Source organism: Rissa tridactyla, chromosome 1 (genome assembly GCF_028500815.1).
Source record: "Rissa tridactyla isolate bRisTri1 chromosome 1, bRisTri1.patW.cur.20221130, whole genome shotgun sequence".
Lineage (NCBI taxonomy): Eukaryota > Metazoa > Chordata > Aves > Charadriiformes > Laridae > Rissa > Rissa tridactyla.
In genome coordinates, this window is record NC_071466.1 from 132,356,486 (window position 1) to 132,381,068 (window position 24,583).

Here is a 24,583-nt window from a genome sequence, read left to right on the forward strand (position 1 = left end):
AGGCTGGCGCTCTCGTAAGAGGCGAGTTTAAAGCGAACACAAGTCGCCGCTTGGAAACTCGAGCGAGGTGATGTTCCCGGGCTGCGCGGGGTCAGTTATTGTGACTGCGGAAAAAAATACGCCTGCAATTTATTTTTATGGTCTGCACAAACGGTATTGTTGCGCATTATTAACTAATTCATAATTATACCCCTATTATGCCGTCGATTCTCCCCCCCCTCCCCTTCCCCCGGTTTTCTCAGGCTTTGAGAATTGAACCACCGCAAAATATTTACAGTCTCAAGTGTTTTTAAATGGGCTTTGTTTGTGTTTTACAGAATAAAAATCTCTATTAGTGTTTAAACAAACACCATGCCAGTCTCTTAAGCCTTCCAGATGTTTGCAATAAAATGTCAGGTTTTGCCTTTGGGACTCGAAATAAAATTTAACTACCTTCACCCTGTAATTATTCTCTTAGCTCTCCCTTCATAAATTTATCTGCTTTCTATCAGGAGAGAAAAAAAAATCCGATTATACACTTGGACTATAAAAAACAGCCACTACTTTCCCTCCATTTTACCAGGATTTCTCCCCCACTTGTTTCGGCACCGCAGACCAACGCGCGTACATTATTTCTGGCTCTCCTATTTTCGGGGCGGCAGAAGGAGACCAGGAAAAGCAAAAAAGCATCAGCAGGTTTCCTGAGCTTAAGGCAACAAAATGTCCCGTGTCCCCGGGCCTGTCCCCCCTCCCCCCCTCTCCAGCCCCATCCCGGCCCCAGTGTTCCCGGAGGGAAGGCGAATCGGGAACTTAAATTGTCCCTGAACTTCCTCCAGCTCCGGGCGTCGATTCTTCGCAGGCACTAATCAGACCTGACTGCATTTCGGAGCCTCCCCGTGGAGCTGTTTGGAAATAGGCAATTATGATGAATAATTCAAACAAAGCAGGTTCCCCTCGCAAACAAAGACGAAAGTCCCGTCTAGAGACCCTTCTGCCTTCTCAGCTACTAACTTGGAACAACACAGGCAGGGTTAAAAGCCATGCATTTTGTATTTACCACGCCAAACTTCAGAACAACCCGGGGAGATAAGCGAGGGTCTAGATGATCTCTCTCTTCATTTGCCGCCTACAAACCCAGTTCTCCTGGCTGAAAGCAGGGTGGACGAGTTTCTGCAGCTTTCAGCTTTCCCTGCACGCATTATAACCCGCAGACAGACACAGGCGCGCTGGGTCTGCTCCTCGCTCCCTGTGCGCTGCAGTCCCCGGGCACAGCCTGGGGGCGCGTCGGCCCGGGACACCCCACTTCACACCCACGGGCGCCCCGGGACCCACTCCCGGCTGCTCCTGCCTCCTTATTTTTATAATATATTTATTTCCCCCCCTTCTCCTCCTCGGGGAGAAACTCTCCTCTGCAGATTTTCTCCCTGCCTTGTGCTGAGGTCTCTGCTGACAGGTGAATCTGCGTGGCTGCTGCTCTCGGGTGGCGAGAGGCAGGCGGCAGCTCCACGGAGGGCAGAGGCCGACAAGCCCGCTGGAGAGCAGAGATGTCCCCAAAAAGGCTGCGCTACGCTCGGCACCTCCGAGCAGGAGAGGGACGCGAAGGAAAATAGGTGTCTAATCGGCCATACCAGCCTGTCCACAGCTCTCCACTCGCCACCTTACCATCCTGACAGCCACACCTGCCCCCGCTCCCCCTAGAAGAGGTGGCAAAGCGAGACGAGGTGGCTCACACGGGAAGGCTGGTGCCGAGGGGACGGGGGGGCTGGGCTCCGCCGCCCCCCTGCCGGCTCCCCCGGCCCCATCTGCAGTGGGTCGCTGAGGTTTCCTCGGGGCCTCCTCTTTCCTGCCCCTGTCCCCGTTTGCAGGTGGACTCGGGGGCGGCGTTGGCCGGCGGGAGGGGACTGAGAGAGATCTCAAAGCAGTTCTTGGGTCTGAATTATTTTGGTTGGTTTATTATTTTTCCAATAAATAATCCGCCCTTGCAGGGTTTCGGAGAAGAAGATCTAGAGAGTTAAGGGAGCTCGGAAAGAGCGGGGGGAAATCCGGCAGCGGGACTGTATCTAAATAAGCTCTAGGACAAGAGCTTTAACCAGACTCACTGTCAGGGCACACGAACCAGTCCTGGGGAGGCTGCCGGCCAGGCGACAAGCATCTCCCGGAGGCCGAGGGACTCAGCCCTGCCGTGCTTGAGCTCAGCACCCCTACTGCTCCGAGCCCGGAGCGGGCCGCGGATGCCTCCCTTCTCGCCCCACGCCTCGCCGCGATGTGGCCGGAGGGATGCGAGGAGCACCGGGAAAGCCGGTCCGGGGCCAGGCGTGGGGCAGCCCACGCATGAGTTCTGTCGGGGAGATTTTAGTTTCCTAGATGACTGGTCCCAGCCGGGCGGCGGCTCTACTTTTCCGCCGAGAAAGAAAAAATCAGTTTCACTCCGGTAGCAAACAGCATTTACACGGCGGCGCGTTGAAGAGCTACTTCTTCGCAGATTATTGCCGCTATTATAATTTTGGGTCGATTGTGGGTTTTGAAAATTTTCGTGGGGTTTTGTCGTGATTTTTTTCTTTTTTTTTTCTTTTTTTTTTTTTTTTTTTAATTTTTACAGCCCCAATGCAACCCTCAGCCCCCGAACCCGCAGGACTGAGTGTAATGGGTCCTCACCCCCACACGGGGTTCACCCTACCTTGCAGCCGCCCCAGCTGAGGCTGACGGTCTGTGAGAAGGAACTGGAAAAGCCAAGCCTGCTTTCACCGCCCCCCGGTCCAAGCCGGACCCCACCTGGCAGCCACGATCCCCCCTTGTCTCCCCTTGTCCCTACACCTCGCACCCGCCGAAAAAGCGGCGTTCCCTAGAAAAAGCTGCGTGCCTCGCACACAATGGTTCTCGTATGGGGCGCTGCAGACGGACAACCGCCTCCTTGTTACCGAGACGGGTTCCAAAGCCCGCTTTTCCAAGGAAGAAAGCCGAGCTGCGCACAGCATTTCAATGTGTGTTCAGTCAAAAAAATAAATATAAGGTGATTTTTTTTTCTCTCTTCAAGGCACAGCTCTTTGAACCAAGAGACGTCTGTGCGCTCCCCTACCTCATACACGATGTGTTATACTGTAAACAATCCCGTTTAGGGCCGATCCTAAAACGCAGCAGACTTTAATGGCACCATTCAAAAGAGCGGTGGCTGCGGGATGTGATCAGTCTGCTATCGAAAACAGGCGTTTATCCCGCCGTGCTATCGGCGCTGGGCACGACCACAAAACCGGGAGAGCGGTGCCCGGCCTCTACGACGGGCAGCAGTGTACGCGGCACAACCCCGGGAACTTCAAACACGGTTTATTTCGCCCCACGAGAAATGCGACTGCAGTGTAAAGTAAAGCAGGCACGCCGGAAACCCGGCTCCGGTCCCCACCGAACGGCCATGATCCGCCGGGCCCCGGCCCGGGCTCCCTTTCTGCATCGCAAACCTCGCCCGCTCTTGCTCTGCGCCCGGAATTTAGCCAGATGTATTATTAAGCGAGTTTTTAGTAGTTTCTAATACTGTTTTTATTAGTTTCTAGTAACCTAAACGCTACAGGGGACTGGGCTATCCCAGAGCTAAATTTTGGGCTGCCCCCGGGAGGATTTGCTCCTAGCGCCTACGGTCCCTCGTTTGCCGCCTGCCCTGCCCGCCTCGCAGGGCTTTTTCCCGGATGGAAGATAGAAACCTTGGAAGGGAACGGAGGAGGGCGACGGGCGATGCCGCCGTGGGGCACCCCCTGACCCAGCTGTACCTTTAGTCCTCCTTCGGCGCAGCCTTCTCGTTGCCCCAAATCCCATCCCGGTAATTCCCAGCAAAGGCGCGGAAACCTACAAAGATCTCCCCCGCTCCCGCCTCGGCGCAGGCTGCTTTCCTGTCGGGGTCACTTTCTATCGTGATATTGATACTACGAGTGAATTTATCTTCTCTTTCCATGATCCGGAGGAGACCTCGCCCCGAAGCCGCGATCCTGCGACCCCGGCAGCGTGTGCGATGCCCCCCACTCCCGCCCCGCCGCACGGCCTCTCCCTGCCCCCGTGGCTCCCCCCGGCGCGTCCCTGTCGGAGGGGGCACGGAGTCGCCCAGGGTCAAGCGAGCGGCGTGTGGCATCCCTGGAGGAGGAGCCCGAGGGCTTACAGCCCGCCCCCGGGGAGCAGCGAGCCCGCTCCCGAGCTCTTTCGGGATTGGGGCCGTGAGGCCGGGCACCGGGCTCAGCGGCCGCAGCGAAGCCAGAGCGGGACCAGCGGGGGGTCGGCGTCCGGCGCGGGGCCGGCGGGAGCGGGACGCCAGAACTGTGGGGCGCCGGTCGGCCTGCCCAGCCCGCCGCGGGAGTCCCCCCGCTTCGCCCTCTCCCGTAACGCCGCCTTCCAGGCTCTCGCAGAACAATGTGCGGGGCTGCTGCAGCCGGCTCCTGTCCGCAGTGGCCGAATGGCAGGGACATCCCCGCAGCAGGAGAGTGCGGAACCCCCCGGCCGGCCTGGGGCGAGGGCGGGCAGCCCGGCAGCGCTTCCCGAGGCTGCCCGAGGTGGGCGCAGCAACCGCGAGGTTCCCTGCAGAGCCTTTGCGGAAGTCGGAGCCCGTTGCAGCTCTGGGAAAGGCACTGCTGGCCAGCGGTGGAGCTCGGGCGGGTGGGGTGGGAGACCCGGCTGCGGTGGGGAGAGCAGCTCGCCCACGGGAGAAGGGGCAGCAAAGCAAATTTAGATCGGAATCTGCCCCTCACGGAGCGCAAAGAGGTTTCACACACACACATACCCCCGGGGGATGAGCAGCCAGCGAGGGAGGGAGACCCGGCTGCAGGGCTCGGTCCCGCTGTCCCTGCAGGGGGTGTTCAGCCGCCTGCATCTAGCGGCTTTTTTTTCGTGCGTGGGCGGCGGGCGGCTAAATAGGTACTCCTGACTTTGGGCTTCAGTCAGGCGGGAGCAGCATGACGCGGGCGGCCGCACAGCAACCAGACAAAGCCAGCCTGTGCCACACTTCAGCCGCGCTCGGGGAATAGGGGCTCTGCTTTTGGAAAACAAAAACACAATAGCAATTAAGCGCTCATCTGAATGTGACTGCTTGTTTGGCAGAGGCTGACCGGAACCTGGAGGCTTTCTCCTCGCCTGCACACGCATTTTCCCCCGTTTCCCTCCTTCCCCATCTGTGCGAGAGACGTCCCGCATCGGGACGTCCCGCCGCGGGAAGGCTCTCCAGGGACCGGGACGAGGCTCAGTCTGTGGATGCTCCCAAATCCCTCCTGGGGAATGGGCTGGGGATGCACAAGGGGGACAAGTGTGGCCTCTCTTAAAATAAGAGGGCCGAGCAATAGCCTCAGAGTCAAAAATGCCCCCGCAGCGATCCTGATTCGAAGTTTTCTTCTTAACAAATATCTTGTTGCAGATCGGTCCATTTGTTAAGATCCCCCTGTGCCCTGATAATCCTGCCCTGCCGCATTTGCTTGCTCTGCGTTGATGTGGTTTTTTCCTCTTGCCTTTCAGGATTATAAAAATCTCTCCCTCTCCCTTCCTCTCTTTTCCCTCTAAAGCCGGGTTTCAGAGGAATGTTGGCTAAACCTCCTCATCTGCTGCTTTCTTTCCCCTGTGATGGCAAATTCGGCGTCATTTGTGGACTTGCCCAATGCAAACATTGCATTAAGAAGTATTTCAAGGCATGTTATTGTTGCTGTGCAGTCCTTTGATGTGGTCTATAGGCACCAATGTTGATGTCTCCCTGCGACTCCTCAGTGTCAGCATCTCGTTTCTGTCGCTTTTGTCCTCCCTCCATTTCTCCTCTTTTAAAAATACGTTTTTTAGACGGCCGCGACACATCCCGCCACCTCACCCGTGGGTCACCGCGGTCCCATTTCCCAGGGGAGACCCACCTCCAGCGGCACCGGGCTGCCCACTCCCCTGGAGATCACAGATTTCCCCGCCCGCAGCTCCCGCCCCGAGGCTGCGGCGGGAGGCGACCGCGTGCCTGGCTGTCAGCCGGCAGGTCTCCTTCTGCCCCCTGCGGTCACCTCGCCTTCCCGCTGGCGTGTGCTCCTCTCCCCGCACCTCTGCCCCGCCGTGCCCGGGTTGCGGGACTCGCCGCTGGGGAGGCGGAGAGCGGCCCGCACAGCGCAGGGGAGCGGGGGGCTGCGGCAACGCCGGGCCCTTTGCTCCCGGGGCCGCCCAGGCGGTGACACGCCAGCCCACACGGGGACCCAGCCTGCGGGGAGGTGTCTGCCCTGCGTTGCCTGGGCGCTTTCGCCAGCCATCGGCGGCTGGAGCCGTCTCGCCCCTTGGCAGCAGCGGGATCGCAGACAGGTCTTCGTGGTGCCGGTGGCTCGCGTGGGTCCAGGCGGCCTTACACCGAAATCCGGCTCGCAGGCTGCTGCTGTGGGTATGTCTCCACCCGCGCCAAGGGAGAAGGGCGCATCATCCTCCATGCATCCCTAGCGGGGCGCCCCCAGGCACGGCAGAAGCAGAGCCGGGGCCGGGCTCCCTCCAGCGCGGGCGCCAGGTAGAGTAGGCTCTGGAAACAGCCCCACGCCCACGGGGGCAGGACGTGCTCCCGACAGAGCCACTTTACTCTCTGTGTGGGCTTTAGGGACAGCGAACTGACCCGAGTCGGCACCTTCGGGATGCCAGGCAGCGGCAGCGGTTGCCCAGCAAGAAAATCACCCTCGTTCAACGCCGCGTTTAACACAGCCCACGCCAGGGACACGGCGCTGTTTGTTTTTCGGTGGGAGAGCGGTGGGATCGGTGTGTCTCGGGTCCGTGTCGTGTGTCCCGTCCCCCCCGTCCCGTCCCGTCCCCCCGGCACTCTCGCATTTGATTTTCCTTAGCAAAATAAACTCCCGACCTCGGCACGGGTGGGTCTCTCCCGGGAGCGAAGCCCTCAGGCAGGTGGCTGGGGCTCGGTTAGGGAGGGGGGCGGCCCGAGGGTTCCCCCCCCCGCTCTCCCGGGGAGGCAGCTGGCAGCCTGCTGCTCCCGTCCGGGCGCTCTTAGCACTGCCCCTGCCATCACCGCGGGGCCGGCGGCGGCCGTGACCGTAGGGACAGGGATGCCGGTCCAGGCGCCTTTTGGCAAGAGAGAGCAGACGAGGGAGAGCTGCCCCCACCCCGGCGGGCACAGGAATCGTTGGCTTCGGTAACGCCGAAACCGAGTTGGCTTTGGTAACGCCACCCCACGCCTCCCTGAGCTGGGAGCGTTGCAAGAGGCGCGAGGCTTGTGGTTTCGTCTAGGGCGATCCATTTTTGGGGAGCGCTCAAAGGGGGCTGGCCGTGCACCAGCGAAAGCAGAGGGTTCCCCCACATCTCCCGCCTGCTCTGACGAAGAGGGGTCGGGACCCCTCCGCGTCCTGGCCCTCGCCATGTGTCCAGCCGCGCTTTTAGCAGCTCCCGGGCTCCCCGCAAAACCCGACGTGTGCGCGCCTCTCTCCGTGGCATCGCGCCTCCCCCGCCAGCCGCAGAAAGCCAGAAGCAGGGAAGGGAAGGTCCCCTCGCACGCTCCAGCCAGCCCCATGTGCACTGGCAGGGACTTTTCCCTGGTGGACGAGTCGGGATGTAAAACTAGCCCTGAGCAGATGTTCCGGCAAGCGGGTTCGTTTGGAGAGAAATCCCCTTCCTTCCCCGCCGCCTCATTCCTGAGCTCTCGGCGTTCGCTCCCGCCTCCCCAGGCCCTCCCCGCGCTGCCCGATGACCTCATTCCCGGCATGTTTGCCATTACGCTCTGAGTTACCCAATCTTTTTTTTTTTTTTTCCCCAAAAAATTAAAAAATATAAATTGCTGCTTTGTGAGATCAAAGTAACGATTTCTGGTGCATCTGGAAACTGGAGAAAAAAATTGGAGCAGCAACAGTTGCACAACTTCAAAGTGTTTTTTAACAATGATTTTTCTCCTTCCTCTCCTCCCCAATCTTTCAAGCATCAGATAAAGACAATGGGCTCCGTGGCTGTTTTCCAAAGAAATAACCTGCCTAAAAGGCCGTACAAAATCTCAAGTAGACAGGAAACACCTTACACGGCTTTCTTCTTTCGATCAAATAGAAATAATACGAGACTCGTCTTTCTACTAGCCCCAATCCCGTCGCTACTAAACGGCGTCTGCGGACTGTGTTATAACGTGTAGGGAAACAAGTTTCAGGCTCGGGCTGCCACTAAGGCTTTATTCTTTTATAGAGGCTTCTAACAACCCAGCACATGCCCCGTATAACGCAGCAGCCGAGTGTAACCCAATAACTTGTAGGGAAGGAGCGGAGGGCGGCGGCGAGGGGAAGATTTCACCAGCAGACGCCCTCGGGCTGACAGGGGATGCAGGGGATGGAGAGAGACAGGTCCCGGGAGCGGCAGAGAAATACTTTTTTTTTCCCATTTGTTAGGAGGGATATGCCTGCCCCGGGACCTTCGGGATCATGGATCCCAAGAAGGGAGAAGAGAGCGTGTGGGGAAACTGTGCTCTCCTCAAGTCCCGTTCCCCGACGGGGTCACTTCTTCGTGAGCTCGGTGGCCCTCAGTGCTATCTCTTTATTGTTTCCAAAGAGAAATACCGTGACATTTCCCTTCCCCCCGTGTCCCTTAAGGTCCCGGGTCCTAAGGAACGGGGCGATGCCCGCAGGGAAAGGCTGAGGCCGAGAAGGGCGAGCCCGTAGAGGCGGCGGCTCTAATGGCTTCGACCCTGCACTCCTGACCCTCTGCCTCCCCCGCACTTGTCCCTTTTGCCCCCTTAACGACTTCAGGACCGTGCCTTTGAACTTGGAGCAGAGGAGAAGAAACCCCCATGGGCCGTGCGGTTTCCTGCGAAAGGGAAAAAGCCGATCAAGACTCTTAAGTGTCAGGAGCCGTATCTGGAGCCCCGGGCACAGAAACCTTCGCGAAGTTTTAAAAGTCAATGGACAAGTGTATAAAAGCAGAGAGGGTGAATGAATCAACCAGAGAGCCGCGGAGGAGAAATCTCAGCGCTTTGCTCTCTGCTCGGGAAAACAAGAGCAGCTCCGAGTGTTTCCTCCAGCACCGAAAAAGGCCGAGCTGGGTCACCAAAGCAGTTCACAGCCGGGGCGGGGGCTCCGGGCCTTTAGTTGCAGGCCTGCCCCCGAGGCGATCCTTCCCCTCCCAACGCTTCCCACCGGTGGTGGAGCTGCGCGATCCTCAGCTCCGCTTCGCGGCCGCGGCCTCGCCCGCCGCCTCCCTACCCGGCCCGGGGGAGGCCGGCCAAGGCCTCGCCGGCAGATGCGACACGTCTGGGTCACACCTTCTTCCCTCCGCCCTGACACCGGGCATGCGGGCCGGCCTGGGCCGTGCAGGTCTCGCGTGACCCGCTTGTATTGTAGCTGCATCTTCTCTGGTTTTTGCATTGGGTGTTTTTTTTTTCCCCCCGTTCTGATTTTTAAACGCACGTCTCAGGCGGACGCCGTCTAGCCGGTGCTATGCGATAAATCCTCTTTGCTGCTGCAAAGATTTCCAGGCTCCCCATCCCCTCTTTAGGTTTCACGACCGATCCCCGGCGACTTGGTTTCCAGGTTTGCGCGGCGCGTCTCATAAGCGACGCTTCAAAGGCCGCCTTTTCGTTTCAACCTCGGCATTGGAAAACAATCTATCAAACACTTCCCCCGCCCCGAGAGACCGAGACCGACACGGCGCACAAGCCCCAGAGCCTCGCAGGAGAGAAGACACCTCGGCGGCACCATATGAATCGTGGAGACCTGGTGTCCCACCAGCTCTCGGGGTGTTTCCCTGCCAAAGCGGAGGCTCTGAAGACCTCGGCTTTACAGCAGAGTCCCTTACGGTTCGCGGCCGTAAACCTGAGCAGAGTTGCAATAAGAGCTCGACCCTCCCGCCTTCCCGCACTCGGTACAAATAATCATCGTAAATAGCTACAAACGTTTCGGGGTCGGGATCTCCGCAGCTGCAGAGCTTCCCTCCTCCACAGTTTCACGGCTAAACGCCGAGCGGCTCGTCCTTTCGGAGAGCACTGTTTCTTCAGCGAATTGCCCTTTTCCAAAACATGTCTGTCTAGAAACAGAGCTGGGTTGACGGCGTTAACTCTTCTCGTCCTCTAACCGGGATGCAAGATTTCGAAATTGCTCATCTCCCATTTGCAACGGCAGATACATGACAGAAAAGGGGGAAATACCAGGGAGGGAAACGATTTCAGAGACCAGCTCATGTTTATTTCTGGAGAAAAGAAAAAAACCAACAACAAACTGGTAACCTATTTCAAATGCACTTAGAAGATGAATGTTATCTCTTTTAACACAACACAGGGTTTGACACCTCGTTTACACGCTGGAGCGTCTCGGGAGTCTTTTAGGGGTCTATGTTCGTGTATATAAATATAAATACAAATACATTTTCTTCAAAGAAGCCCTCTGAATTTTGACTTTTGTGATTGGGTTTTGGTTTGGGGGCCTTAGATATTCAGGAAGGAGACGGGTCTTTCTTTGTCTTATTACTCAAATAAGAACGAATTCGGGGGGGTCTGGGGGGAAATCCACGCGAAATAAGCTGGTAAAGGACTGGACGTATACTTGACTACTCATTGGTTTGACCTAGGTTGCCTCTCCCAGAAAGCCCAACCCGAAAGGTGGACAGACGGATAGACAGGTAGACAGAGCCGGCGGGCAGGGACACAGACAGATTTTGCACATTAGAAAAGGAGTTTGAGTTCAGCTTGGAAAGGAGTGGCACAGTTCAGAGTGGAGTTCACTCGGATTTATTTATTTGGATGGAAGCATATATCGCTTTTGCAGGCACTGCCTTGCACGAAATATAAACCGCACCGACACTTCCCTGTCAAGTTCAGAGGAAGAAGGAGAACGCGGAGTAAACTCTTTCTGAGCAGCCGAAGATAAAAATCACCCTCCAGACAAGATGGCCTGGCAGCTCAGACACAGCACAAAGAGGGGTCACAACCAGGGGCTACATCACTCATACTCACCCCCTCTGCCTTGCCAGCGGGTCGCGTGGAGACCAGAGACAACACTTCTAGATGCCTTCAAACAGAAACCAGGCACGGACACGGCAGCCCAACGCATCCACACACACAGAGGACGCTCCCACACGCAGGCACACACATACACTCACACAGCGACACAGGCGGCGTGAGAGGCAGGCGAGCCCCTGGGTGCAGGCTCCGAGCTGGGATGAGTTTCGGGAGCGGCGCGGGGTGCCCTCGCAGCCCCCCTGCTCGCCCGGGGCCGGGAGGAGAGGGGGTGTGGGGGGGGTTAGATTTGCGGGGACCCGGCGGCGTGATTTTGTGCCGGCTGCGGGTTCCCAAAACGTCTCCCCAGGCGGGGAGCCCCCGGCTCCATCAGGGCGGCGGGGAAAGGCAGCGGGGGGGCGGCCTGCCGGCTGCGGGGCGGCCGTACCTGAGCGCGGCTGCGGGCAGGCTGCCTGACACCTTCCCCCCCTCCCTCCCCGCCCCGCTTGCCCTCTGCCTTCACCCCGGCCCGCACCGCACCCTTGCCCGCACCGCACGCCAGACCTCGCGTTAGCGGCCCCTGCCTGCACCCGCGCCCCACAGCTCTCCCGGCTTTGCACGCATCCTCTTTTTATCGGCGGCTTGACACGTACCTTCCTTGTCTTTTTTTTTTTCTTTCTATATTTTTTTTTTTCACACGGGATCTTAACTCTTATTCTTGATGTGTTTGCCATTACAATCGATCTCTCCGTGCTTAGCCTATTTTCCGCAACAGCAATAACGATTTTTTCCCAGGGAATTTTTAGCTCTGTCTTAAGGATAGACTTGCTTCCTCGGAATCCGCTTTAAAGTGCATTTGCCGGAGACTTACTCTAATCTCTCTGCCCCAACAGATCTCCCAAACCATCCTTTACCACTGTAGCGTCTTAGAATGTGGAAGGAGTCAAATACGTATAAATATGCCTTTCCCGGCTCAAAGCTGCCCAGCTCGCAAGAATTAGGGGGAAAAAACTAAACCATATGTGTACAACGCCACATTCCGTATTGCACTATAAGATAAAGAGCTTTGCAGGATCGATTCAATGGAAGTCATTAAAAAGAAAGCCCAGAAAGATTACATCCGTATTTGGGAGGCAAACGCTTGTTTAGAAAATTTATTTCGGCCACAAAAACGCTTGGAGAAAGCTTGCGAGGCACAACGCGAATCGCTGATGAAGGCGCCTCAGCCTCCTGAAATAAAAGAGGCAGAAAAGATACTCGGTGGGGCTGATCCCTGGGACTTCGGGAGAAGCCGGGAGCGAAGACCTCCCGCCCGGGGTGAGCACCGGGGGGGGCAAGGGAGGGGGACCGGCTGCTCCGAGCCGCCGAAGTGATGAGCTACCCGCCCTCGGCACGGCAGCGCCGCGGGCTGCAGCACTCGGAGCCCCCGCTGGAAGCGCGGGGGGATCGGCGGGACTCGCCAGGCTTTGCTGAGAGAAGGATAAAAGTGATCAGAGGGATTTAGCTAACGCAACTAACGCTGTACCCTGCACGGGACGGTGCCGGGCGCTCAAGGCTTAATTTCTCGAAACGTATCAACTCTCTAATTGTTTTCTATTTTCTTTTCTCCCCTAAATTGGTTGTCGATGCAGGGAAGTTTGCTGCGATTTTCCCCGCTGAGGTGCTTGAAAAGCAAGAGCGCTGCAGTCCGCCGCTGCTGCCTCCCCCACGCACGTTGTCTCTGGGGTATTTTCACATGAATGTGGAGTTTAACCTCTCGCTCATCCCTAAGAGCTCAAACTGCGGGGAATGTTACAGGACGGGATGCTCAGCAGCTCGCAAATTTATTCCCTGCCTCATCAAAACACGCTGGCTTTGGCTGAAATAGTTGCCTTGATTCAAGCCCCCCCGAAAGCTCCTGGATGGGGGCACAGGCGCATGTAGTTCTGCCCACCCACGAGTTTGGGGCCCGAGGAGGACGGCAAAGGCAAAGGGCTCCGGACCAGCCCCTCTCTTGCATCACCTCTCGCCCAACGCCGGGGCTTGGTGACTTTCAACGCTCCGACCCCGCGTAGGAGAGGAGATGCAGGGCCACGCGAGGTTTAGCATCACGTTGCAAGGCTGAAAGAGGCTCAAGGTTGGGATATAGGGCCGGGATCGGACGTGGCTTTCCAAACCCCACGTCTCTGCTTTTGTTTCGAAGGCTTATTTAGCTAGCCCCAGCAGAGGGGAACGAATAAAGCCAAGAGGAAAAATGTCGTGTATCGGAACTCATACTGCAACAAAACAAGGCGGGAGTGTTTATCTGCCGATATATTCATTCTGTCCTCGCTGTAATTAGCAGGATCAGGTGTGCTTTGCCTTGTCGACCCTATTACCCTCTCTTGAAAACAAAACAATGAAAGGTTTCCCGGGCAGAGCAGCACGCTTCTCCCCCTCTCCCTACATTACAGAGGTGATGGCTCGGGCCAATCTTCGTCTCATCTCCTATTTTTCGTGTTTAGAGAAGCGGGAAGGGCTAAGCAAACGACTCTCGATGAGCAGATCTGATCGCGCCTGCACAGTCCCCTCCCGTATGCTTTCGAACCACTTGGCCACTGAAATCCTCCCCAGCCTCTGGCTCACTCTAGGGAAAGTGACTGGGGAATAAGCGTCGGGAGAGGGACGGACAGAGAGAAGCTGGAGTCACTCTCCTTACCCCTGCAGGGCTTCACTACCCCGAAGGTGGGGCAGGGTCTGCACCGTTTTCTGCTCTGAAATCTGCGGAAGGGTGAGAAAAGAGCCCTTCGGGATGCCGAGAGCTCGGGATGGCCTTCAGTGCTGGGGCTCCGCTCCGTGCAGTAATCAAGAATCCTCCTAGAAGGAGGGAAGGAGAGAGGGAGGGAGACAAGAGAGTCGGAAAGGCGACGCGCAACTTGAGCACGAAGACGCCTCCTGTTTGTTTGTGACGTTTCGAAAGGCTTGGTGGGCGCCCAGAGGCCCCTGTGCGGAGCCGCGCAGTGCCAGGGCACGGAGCTGATGGGACACCTCCTCACCCCGCAAATAAAAAAAGGGCTGAGCCGGGGTCCCTCCCCGCGGGGACTGGTTTGAATTTGGAAGGCTGAGCTGCATCTCCTTGTACCCGTGGAGCTCAGAGTCCGCCCTCTCGCCCCCGGGACACATGCAAAAGCAGCCCCCGGCTCCGTGCCGCGGGAAACCACTGCCATGGGCTGGGGGGAGCCTTTCTGAGCGGGGCGGGGGCTGTCTCTGCTCTGCCCTCCCCGCCGCGCCCGCGGCTGCCCCCTGGCGCCCGCCGCCCCGCACTACGCTCCCCGCCCGCCGGCCGCGGTGGGGGCCCGCCCGCATCGCAGTTCCCCCCGCAGAGGGGAAGCTCCTTCCCACCCACGGAAGCTGAGCGACGCTCACCACCGCTCCTGTGACACTCTCCCCGTCAAACCTGTTTTCTCCATTGGCTGCTACTTTCGGGGAGAGGCATGCAACAACGGCAGGCATCCCACCCTAGAGACACCCACCAGCAAAGCAAAGGCCAAACAAGCAGAGAGACCAGCTCCTTCAAAAAAAACCAAAAAACCAAACAACCAAAAAAACCCAACCCACCAAACCCCAAACCGTTTACTATTCAGGAAATTTAGTAATTATTTTTTCCCTCCCTGTAGTGGCATCACCCTTCTTTTGATATTAGATCCTTGCCAGAGGCCCTCACTTTCAGGCTGCAGAGAGGAGACAAAGATTAAGGAGCTGCAGTAGAGACCATAGTGTAAGTTTCTTTCGGGACATTTTCAGGCATTTTGCAGCAGAAAAAAAGTACCAGGTTAGGAAGCAATAGCCTACAGGCTTCCATGAAGCAGATAACTTTGATGCTTTCATTGGATCCGTTATTTATTACTCTGGATTGAACTGTCTGCCCTCCAGCACATTTCACTATGTTTATTCATGCCACAAGCACCGCTAATAGAGCATCTCAGGAAGAAATACTGTAACTCAGCACCAAGTGAGGGCATCTTCAACTGGCAGGCTCAAAATGCTTAGCAAATATTAGTTTAGCCTCCCAATAGCTGTGCAATGAAGTCTCCTATGCCTCATTTTATAAGAAAGGAAACTGAGACAATGTACAGTTAAGCAACTTGCTCAAGGGCATCAAATAAATAGAAAGTAAAACGTATTATTAGATTTTCTTTGCTTAACCCGAGAGCAAATCTCTTCCTGCAGAAATAATAGTATAATAATAAAAGGAGCAGAAAACTCCAAGGCAGACAACAAAGACCGAAATCAGATTAAAAACAACAAACCAAAACGGCCATGCTGATGCACATTTGTTTGTTTGCTATGAATCTGTAGAAAAACATTCTAAAAAATTGACAGTAAATCTCCATTTATTTTAATTCTTGTCTGCTGATCCTCAGCTGAAGATACATTACACTTTTTCTTTTACAAAAAATAACCTAAAGAGAGCTAAACCCACCCCCCCCAGTCACCTTCCAGTGTCCATTAAATTTTCTCAGGCCACCTAGAGATCTTCCCTGACAACCTACTCATCATCTACTGAAACATCCTCATAAACCACAAAGACGACATTCACACTGCAGCTAATCCATCTCCTCAAAGGCAAGCAGAAAGTAGAGTGAAGCCCTTTGAGTCAGGACTTCACTGGACTACAGAAGGAAAAAAAGTGGAGTTCCTATTCCAAGACAGCCTGCCAGCATACGATGCTGCTAAGCAAAATGGATTAAAACCACAGTGATGCTCACCACAATTTTGCTGTTACTCTATTCAAGTATATTGTAACTCTGACATCTATTTTAAACAACACTGTTTCTCTGTTGGAATTAAGCACATTAGAAATACCACCCCCCAGCTGCAAAAGCACATTTCAACTTCAGTGGAGCTCCCACATAGAAATCAGCAACAAACCTGAATCCAAGATCTTCAGAATCCCAGCACATCTCCGAGCCATTTCTGCAATGGTTATTAGACACCAAAATGATACCTTCCCAACAGGTCATACCAACACTACACAACCTGCAACCTTCATGGAGCCCACACTGTAAATTCATCCACTTCACAGCTTCCTTTTAGGGGGTTCACATTGCTGAACATAAGCCAGGAGTGTCACAGGTTGGATCAGTTGTCTCAATGGCAGCAGTAATCGACTCTCAACCAATGCTTTCTCAGGGTCCATCAAGGCTCTTCTGCCTCGTGTGTCATTGTGCATGCACTAGCTCTGAGACAGAAATGGGTTTATTTGTTCACGTCCAGTACATTGAGCCTGTGACTAGACAGTAACTTCAGTGCTTCTTGAGAAGTGTTCCTGATGTGATGGGGAGGAGCTTTCTGTGCATCAAAACTATCTTTAAACTGTGGTCCTTTGAGATGCCTTGTCCACATGGATTCCACATATGCCCCAGGAATGTATGACCAGATTCTTTTAAGAGAGACACAGCTAGTGAAGCCCAGCATTCATGCTGCACACCTTGCTTCCTGTTGCAAGAAAAAAGTGTAACCTTTATTCAAGAGCAAGAATCTCAGGAGCAACTTCCTGATCAGAACAGATGGAAGGCAGGACACAACAGAACACACAGATAACAAGTCTTAAAGAAACACAGCTACTGTAAGGAAAATATCCACCCTTTTACCCCCATGAATATTCACACAATTTTGATTTTGGGAGTTTGCAAGCACTTATGTAACATAAAGTTGATAAGGGTTGCCTAAAAAGAATGGATGCCACACTGCCACTCACAGTTTACATTTGGCCTACAAGCCTCAACAAAAAATTGCTTTTTCTCTTCTTGCTGTAGGAACATCTGCCAGACAGGCTGTGAAGGAATAAGCAGGGGCAGAGCAAGCCCCAACCCACTCAGAAAGATCTTTCTTGGCCTGAGTACTCAAGAGGCACTTATTGAGATCTTTGTTATTCATTCAGCAAATGCCACGAAGAGAGTCTTTAAATACATTTGAACAACTGTTTCCAGTCACAATAAAAAGTCAGTCTCACAATATTCAATATACAAGATTTTACTTTACTCAGAGAGGGATGCGGTTTAGGGAAGGAAGCATGAAGGTAAACAGGGTGAATGAAGCCAGAGGCCACGTATACTAGAAACTCTGGGTAATGCCAGAGAGTAGGCTTGTTTTGATAAGTTTCATCTGTATTTAACTTAACAAGATGTTTCTATAAATCCTGGGGCATCAGGAAAGAAGTTTTCACCAAAAATAGCAGAGAACATACATTCAATGTTTCTAACAAGTTTCATTAATTTTATCAGCACGTGACCATCATTTCACATTGATGGATGACAATAAAGTCACTCTAACAATGAAGACACGCCTCGGAAATCAAACTAATCGGAGAGTTGTAAATACAATAGCACACAGGACAAGTGACACTGTCCATGCAGGATCTTGCCTGTGCTTTGTACGACATGAAGTCCGCATGTGAACTGTGAGCATCTTGTTTCTGGATGCTTTAGGACAGCAAGAGAGATCTGTTACCACCTTGCTCTGCCATAAGTTGTTGCTTCCCACCTGTAAGGGTTAATCCATTAACCCTTCAAATTAGACTCATTAATTACATTGATTGTATTGAGGAAGCAGATGGCTTACTTTACTCCACCATGACATACAGCCATGTGACTTTTCCTGTTAGCCACATGAATGAGGCTACGGCCATGCTCTGATACCCAGGCTTTTATAAGCATGCTGTTACTACCAAACATTTAATAACTTTTAAGAATTTCGGCACTGGAACTCTTGTCCTGACATTTCATCTTGCAGATACACCAAATACAGCACATCTGGAAGTGATCGAGCCTTCTGGTGTGGCACACATTTGCTCTTCCTGTCTCACAGCCATATTGGAGTGCTGAGAGCACGACAGCACAACAGAAGTTAAGCTCGGTGCTTAGTTTCACGTCCACAGGCAGCACGAGACCACTCATGTAGTGGATAATCTCATCTTCAGTCATGGTGTTCTGTGACAGCAATTTACCACAGTAGCAAAATATCTTCCCAGATGTTAAACTGTTTATTGTAACTGGGCACATGTGCTCATCCCTCAGTGCAGAAGGTTGGCATTTGGTTTTATATATAATGATTGTGAAACCAAAGCTGCTGGCTAAAAGCAAAATGATCAATGAATCTTCCATTTGGATTATAATGTGGGACTGTTGCAGGTCGAATAATTTTTCACTGGCAAAAATGAAATAAATATTTTTCTGTCAAACCTTGCACAATACGACTATTAGCACAACCAACAATAACAGCAGAAAAGACAGTGATAATCAGCAGAGAATCTTTTGTGACAATAAATAGAATTTTCCATTACTTCAGCTGTCATCTGGTCAGCAAAGGATTATGTGATAGAAATGGTTAGAAATTCAAAGTTTAACAAAAGTCTTCCCTCACAACCTAGTGAGTTAAAAAAACCAAACCAAAACAAAATACAAAAGCTTTAATTAGATCAATGAATGTCACGTAAGATCACAGTTTTGCCACAGCATTTTCCCTGAAACTGGCTCAGGCAACCAGTAAAGTTCCATGATGTAAGGGACTTCTGAAAGGAGTAGAGGACATACCTGGGTCCTTTCAAGACTTTTGACTACACAATGAAGTAACATTCTTCTTGCAGCTATTATTGCCAAATTTACCCAAAAAGAAGGAACAGATCAAATCATTTAAAGAAATTTAGATAGTCCAATATAGCAGAAAGAAAGTTTTTTTCCTGGCAAGAACATCTTTCCTGAACAGAAAACCTTTTCCACCAGACTCCCTATGCTAGCATGCTAGACTACTTCTCTCTGCAAACCAATCACTCATAAACAAACAGGTAGGCAGCATCCAGGAACTCAAATACAGAGATATCAGCACAGGTGAAAGATCCATCTGTTGTTTGGAACATAAATCTAACCAAGCTGGACCACTGAAAGAGCATGCTCACTAGATTCAAGAGTCAAACCCACCTGGATCTATATTGTTGCTATTACCAGAACTACACACAGACCCTCTCTGAGCTTTGTCATGCTCCTTGAGCCATGTGGATAAGCAGAATGTGCAGAACAGTAATGAAAAAATACAAATGAGTCATTCAGAATGGACCTCTGGCTCTTACTGATTCTACTGCAACTACTGAAATTGGTATTGTAGCTTCTCAAAAAGAAGCTGTTTTGGGAAATACCCACTTTTGGAAAACATCCAAAGGCTTTGGATCTGAGGATTAGATTTGTCTTTGGCTAATTGTTTCCAAACAGATTTCTGCTGAAACAATCATCTAGCAAACTTTAGAGACCAGAAAAATTAAAGTTTCACATTATAGTACAGTCCTCAAGAAATCAGATACAGAGTTCCTACATAAGCTGACATAAAGGCTTTCATGAGCAGTATTTACTGTGGTGCTGCTATCATAATCACGATGGCCCTAACCAAGGATCAGAAAACACTTGCTCTGATAACCTACAGTCCCAAAACATTTAGATACAGGTCAGTACCCAAGGACCGGCTCACTCATACGAACTCCCTAACCTTGAATGGAAGCAACCATAATCCTGCTAAGGAGTTTTGCTTGAATTGTTTGTAGATAAACACATACTGAATCAGAACTATGCACAAGGCCTTCTGGAGAATCTATGAACCCAGTGTTTGAGAACTAAGTGCACTTCAACCACATCTTTAAGAGTTACAAGCAAATTCCAGTATAATGTACAATATACATACTGTCCAGTTATTTGAGGCACGGATGTATGCAAATGCTAGAGCAGTGCCAGAGTTATTTATGAGGCCAACCATCATCTGGAGTCTAAGAAGAAGAAGAAGAAACTGAAGAAGAACACTACTGAAGAAAACAGTGTTCCTGAATCTAAAATTCCCAGTAAATTCTGTGCTCCAAATTGTGAGCACAGAACTGAGACTCACTATCAGCTTATCAGACTCACTATTATCACCAATAAGATGACTTCCTAGGAACCATTGGTCGCAAAGATAAATGTCTCAAATGTATGAAGGTTTATAGGATATATATAGTATAAATGCATATAGATCTGAGTAATTCACTGCGGAGCTGATGTTCATCTCTAGAAGTAAGTGAATCTCTTCAGTTACCTGGATATGCTAGTTCTGATACTGCAGATCCCAACCACTACATATGTACTTCTGATGCACTAAACATATAGGAATGGGAAAGGCGGAGATTTTGAGACCAAGACACAAATTACTGCACATATTCAAGGAAAAGGATCACTGAAGAAAAGGAAGCTGAAACAGAGAGCAACACAGCAAGGGGTAAGGATACCTCTCTGTCTTTCAACTCTTCTTTCTGCAACTAGGAAAGATGTGATTGGATCTCTTTTCCACCCAGTCCTGGAAGAACACATTACAACAACTTCCACAGCACCACAAGGCATGCCTACACTAGCACCATGGTTGGGATCAGGAGTGCGCTTCTGCAGAAACTCCCCACCATCCCCACTAACTGCACTTCAGCAGGCATCGGAGAGAAGTCTCAGGGAATATGAACTGTATGAAACCAAACATGAAAATGCATTTCAGGAGCACACCTACTGCACTCCAGATGTAAACCAACAGTAAAGCCCCAGCACCCTGAACCAGAGTTAGTGTGAAATAAATCCTTCTGAAATACATAGCATTGAGCCGTCTCCAACAACTGTTCTCTAAAAAGCTGCTCTAACTTATCTGCGCTACCTTGCTAAAGCAAACATTGTCACACAACACCATCTAGAATTGACGCTTACAAAAATGTTCTGAAGAGGAAACAGGGGGGTAGAACAAAGAGATCAGACCAGCTTGGTATTAAAAATAAATTTTACCGATAGTAGCAAGCATATGTTGCTTCAAGCCAGCTTCTTCTTGACAACTCTTCCCAGATGCCAAGTAAATGGGTCAAGGAATGCAAAGAAGCAGTCAGGCTAGGCCCAGCTGGACTCTTAACCTGAATGCCAAGATGGTTAACTTCCCAGAAAAGCCACGCTCTAACAAAACTGAAATAGGCAGCAGACACTGCAAACATCTACATTGCTATTGTCTCCTCTCAGGGGACTCTAATGACCATGGTAGTTAGTGGAATTGGGATTATTTCACTGGGCAGACGCAGCTTTTATTTTGACAATTCCTCCACAGAGGCTACTAAAATAAAAAAGTTAAAGTCAACAACCAGTAGGTGAACATACTAATTTTACACAAGTTTAATTTCCCTGAAGAAGAAGAGGAGAGAGGCATATTTCCTTACTTGAAGGAAATAGGTCAGGCAAGTAAGATTTGTTTTGACTGACAGGGGAAAGGGAAGGGGAAACCCCCAGTCTATTCTTGAATTAAAAAGAGAGAAAATAGTAAGTTTGATTGAAACACTGCTAACATTAAACACCTACCCCAAAGAAAGGGCTCTTTTGAAGCTTTTCTTCTTGCTCCACCTATGTGATTTTCTGAAAAGATCTAATAGTTTTGGAAAGACTGCTCAGAACAGCTTGGGTAATAAGCCAGGATTGCCTGATGATGTCATCCCCTCCCCTCCTCTTTTTTTATTAATAAATTGTGTTGAGGACATACGAATACTCCTATTTCCTTTTGACTGTAGGTCGTGTGTTGAATGCCAACCGTACATGTTAGGTGATTTAAGTATCGGAACTGTAAAGACACCTTGAAACTATGATTTGCCTTTTGAATACATGCTCCTATCTTTGTTAATAAAATAGAGGAACATGTAGAAACTAGATACACTAGTGTTGAAGATTTTCAGTATCTCCATGAGCACTGTGTTAGCTTCTCTAATGTGAAGTTCTAAGGAACCTATTGTGGGACCTTTGCAGAAATCAACCCATGTTAAAAAGTGTCACAGCAAACACCTTATGCCAAGTAAGTAAGCATCGGTAACAGTGTGCCTTAATTTTTTGTCTTAGTTGCCATGCAGACTAATGCAGCTGTTAAACACCGACAAAAGTTTTGTATAACTACCTAAATATGCACAGTTATAACTGTGCCCTTTCCTAATCTGCTACAGCTACTCTGAAAATAGGGACTATTTTTGAATACACTTATTTGTTTGAAAGGACGTTACCTTGGACTTGTCTACACCGAATTTGGTTTCCCATCATTCTGTCTCCATTCACTCTGCTCCTCTAGTCTTGACTAACTTTAGAAACTCTGTCATCACCAATTCTTGCATGGCTGTTATCTTCTTCAGATCCCTAACAAATAAATACAGGTCTCCGCAGACACTCAGTCCATAGCTTCTTGTTTTGCAAAATTAAATAATTCTTTCTGAATCACCTCACTATGATAATTAACTAAATAACTTATTTTTAAAAAAACAAATAAACAAAAAAAACTGCACTACATAGAAACCCTCCCAGTTTTACTAACTCAGTCATGTGAGACTGCAATCCTTCATGACAAACACCATAGGTGTATAATGGTTATGAGCTGCCGGAGTACAGGATGAACTCAATTTACACCACAGTGCAGCAATTTCAAACACACCACCATAAAGTGCAATGATACACTTAAACATGCTAGCACAGGACCAGTAGGGCTTTCATTACCTTTTAGCATGTACTACTTACTACCCCCTCTTTGGAAGAGCGTGTCTCCTTTTGGCAGTTCCCCTCTGCCACACATTCCCCAACAAATGCCATGAGTCCCAGTCTGTGGGTCTTCGTAAGGCCTAGGATCAGCAGAGGCTAACACCATTCTCTCATCACTGAGCTTTCTTGAGGCTCAGTAGGGAGATTTCATGAAGACCTATTTAATCTCAGTCTGGCTCTAACCTCAGCACAATTTTCTAAACAGTAATTCTGTAAATTTTACAGGAAGTTCTCAGATTTCTCAACCTAAAGTGTTTTTTCACAGAAGATTACATCTTTTCCCCTGCACCTTTGCTAAAGGAATCCTGTACTTGATGCTGAACTGAAAATCCTGGAGCTCCGTGCTAAACCAAACAGAAGGTGGAATAGGAGCAGCTGAAGCACATGTTGTTTCTCACTGAAGTACTTTAGACCTGACCAGCAGGATAATACAGGTGGCAGAAGTGAAATTCAAGTCCACTCTCAGGACTCTTTGGAGTGACTACCAAAGAGGCCATTTAGCGCAGCAGTCACAGTGAGTTTCAGAGTATGGATATCCATACCCACACGACACAGTGACTCACTTCACACAAACGAGGTGCAGATACAAAATTACACTGAGTTTGAGGACATGAAAGGGAGAGGCAGTAAGTTCTCTCTTCATCACCCTGAGCATTGTGATTTTTAAGTCTGCGCTTTTATTCTGGTTATCCAAGAACGCATTCAATCACCATATCAAAGCTGAATAACCACCAATAGGATGCATTGTCCATCTGTAACGAGATCACATGCACATCTAAGATGTTCCTCAGAAGATTACAATTCTTTCTGCTAGATTCTGATCACCTTGCCTATACCTCAGGTTCTTGCAGTGGTCAACGGAAAAACCCAAACCCCCGTTTAGGCAATCTTATATTCTGCTTTGGCAGGCTTTCTTCATGAATTATGATTGCTTCTGTCCTCCCTCTTTGACTATCCAGACAAGCTCAATGCTGGTCCCACTGGAAATATCTGGCTTCATGCACATTTTTTAATGCAAACACCTGCAATGTTCTACTTGGATTTTCCAGGAAAAGAAGTTTTTGTTTCAAACCAAAATGATTAAAGATACAAGTAACAAAATGTCTGTCCCAGGAAACAAAAGTCCTTGCAACTACTCAGCATTTTCTACTGAAATCCCACCAGTCGTCTTATTTCTTGATAGATGGGGGCAGCCAGTTCTTTGGCTTTCTCTGCTCCATCCTCTAAAACCTTTATCAGATGGGATTTGTCTTCCTGGAGTTTCTTGATTTCATTCCTGATAGGTGCAAATTTTTGAATAACTGACTCCGCTACCACCATTTTGTACTGAGCTGTGTCGAGACCAGCAGATTGATGTACCACTTCTTTTATGCTAAGCCCTGTTACCGCAGCATGAATGGACACCAGATTCGAGACACCAGGGCGACCAGCTGGGTCATAGGTCACCTCAGAAGTAAAGTCAGTCACAGCTTTGCGGAATTTCAGCACTATTTCATCAGGGCTGTCCGCTATGTTAACAGTAGCTAACTTCTGTGGGTCTGACTTGGACATCTTCACTGTCGGATCTCTGAGGGATTTTATTTTCTTTGTTGTACCTTAAAAAAAAAAAAAAGGAATAATTAAGAACACACAGAGACAATGGCTTCTTATGACAATTGCTAAGAACACTTTGTAGCAGTGTGATAAAGTTCTCTCTTTATCCTTGCTTAAAAATAAGTTGTGAGCACAATCGTGTAAGCTCCTATTTAGTACTTCTGTCCTTCTAAGTCACTTTTCTCCTCCCATAAACTAAATGAAAACCTGCTCCATTTCTCCCCTCCTCGCTGAGCAGAAACTTCTGCTGGGAAACTTCCTAACATTTTCTGTGGCTACATGCTGATTTTCCCCAAAAACTCTCCCCTCCCTTGTAATCCTGACACTGGGGACAAGTTACCCACACAGCATGAACTGCACGTTACTGAAAGATTCTGTAACAGTGGAGAAACAGGTTAAATCCAGCAGTCAAAAAAGAATCCCAGAACAGTTAATCTCCTTACTTTAGGAAAGTCTTCCACACAAAATCTCTAGGTAACTCTCCAAAATATCAATAAAGACAGTTACGAAGAGTTCACTAACTGAACACTAACCAGCTCTGATACAGGGAAAGCACTGT

General features: G+C 50.6%; 1 protein-coding gene across 3 annotated transcripts in view; it reads right to left on the minus strand.

The window, feature by feature from the left end:
• Positions 1-14,477: 14,477 nt before the first annotated feature.
• WARS2 (tryptophanyl tRNA synthetase 2, mitochondrial) overlaps positions 14,478-24,583 on the minus strand; it is a 53,190-nt gene continuing 43,084 nt past the window's right edge. For 2 of the 3 annotated variants that reach the window (XM_054222522.1, XM_054222530.1), the window contains exon 6: positions 14,478-24,026. In XM_054222522.1, coding sequence (XP_054078497.1) covers positions 23,578-24,026 — 449 coding nt within the window. In that variant the 3' untranslated portion in view covers positions 14,478-23,577. The remainder of the gene's footprint in view (positions 24,027-24,583) is intronic. The other variant, XR_008469532.1, reaches the window with a different exon arrangement.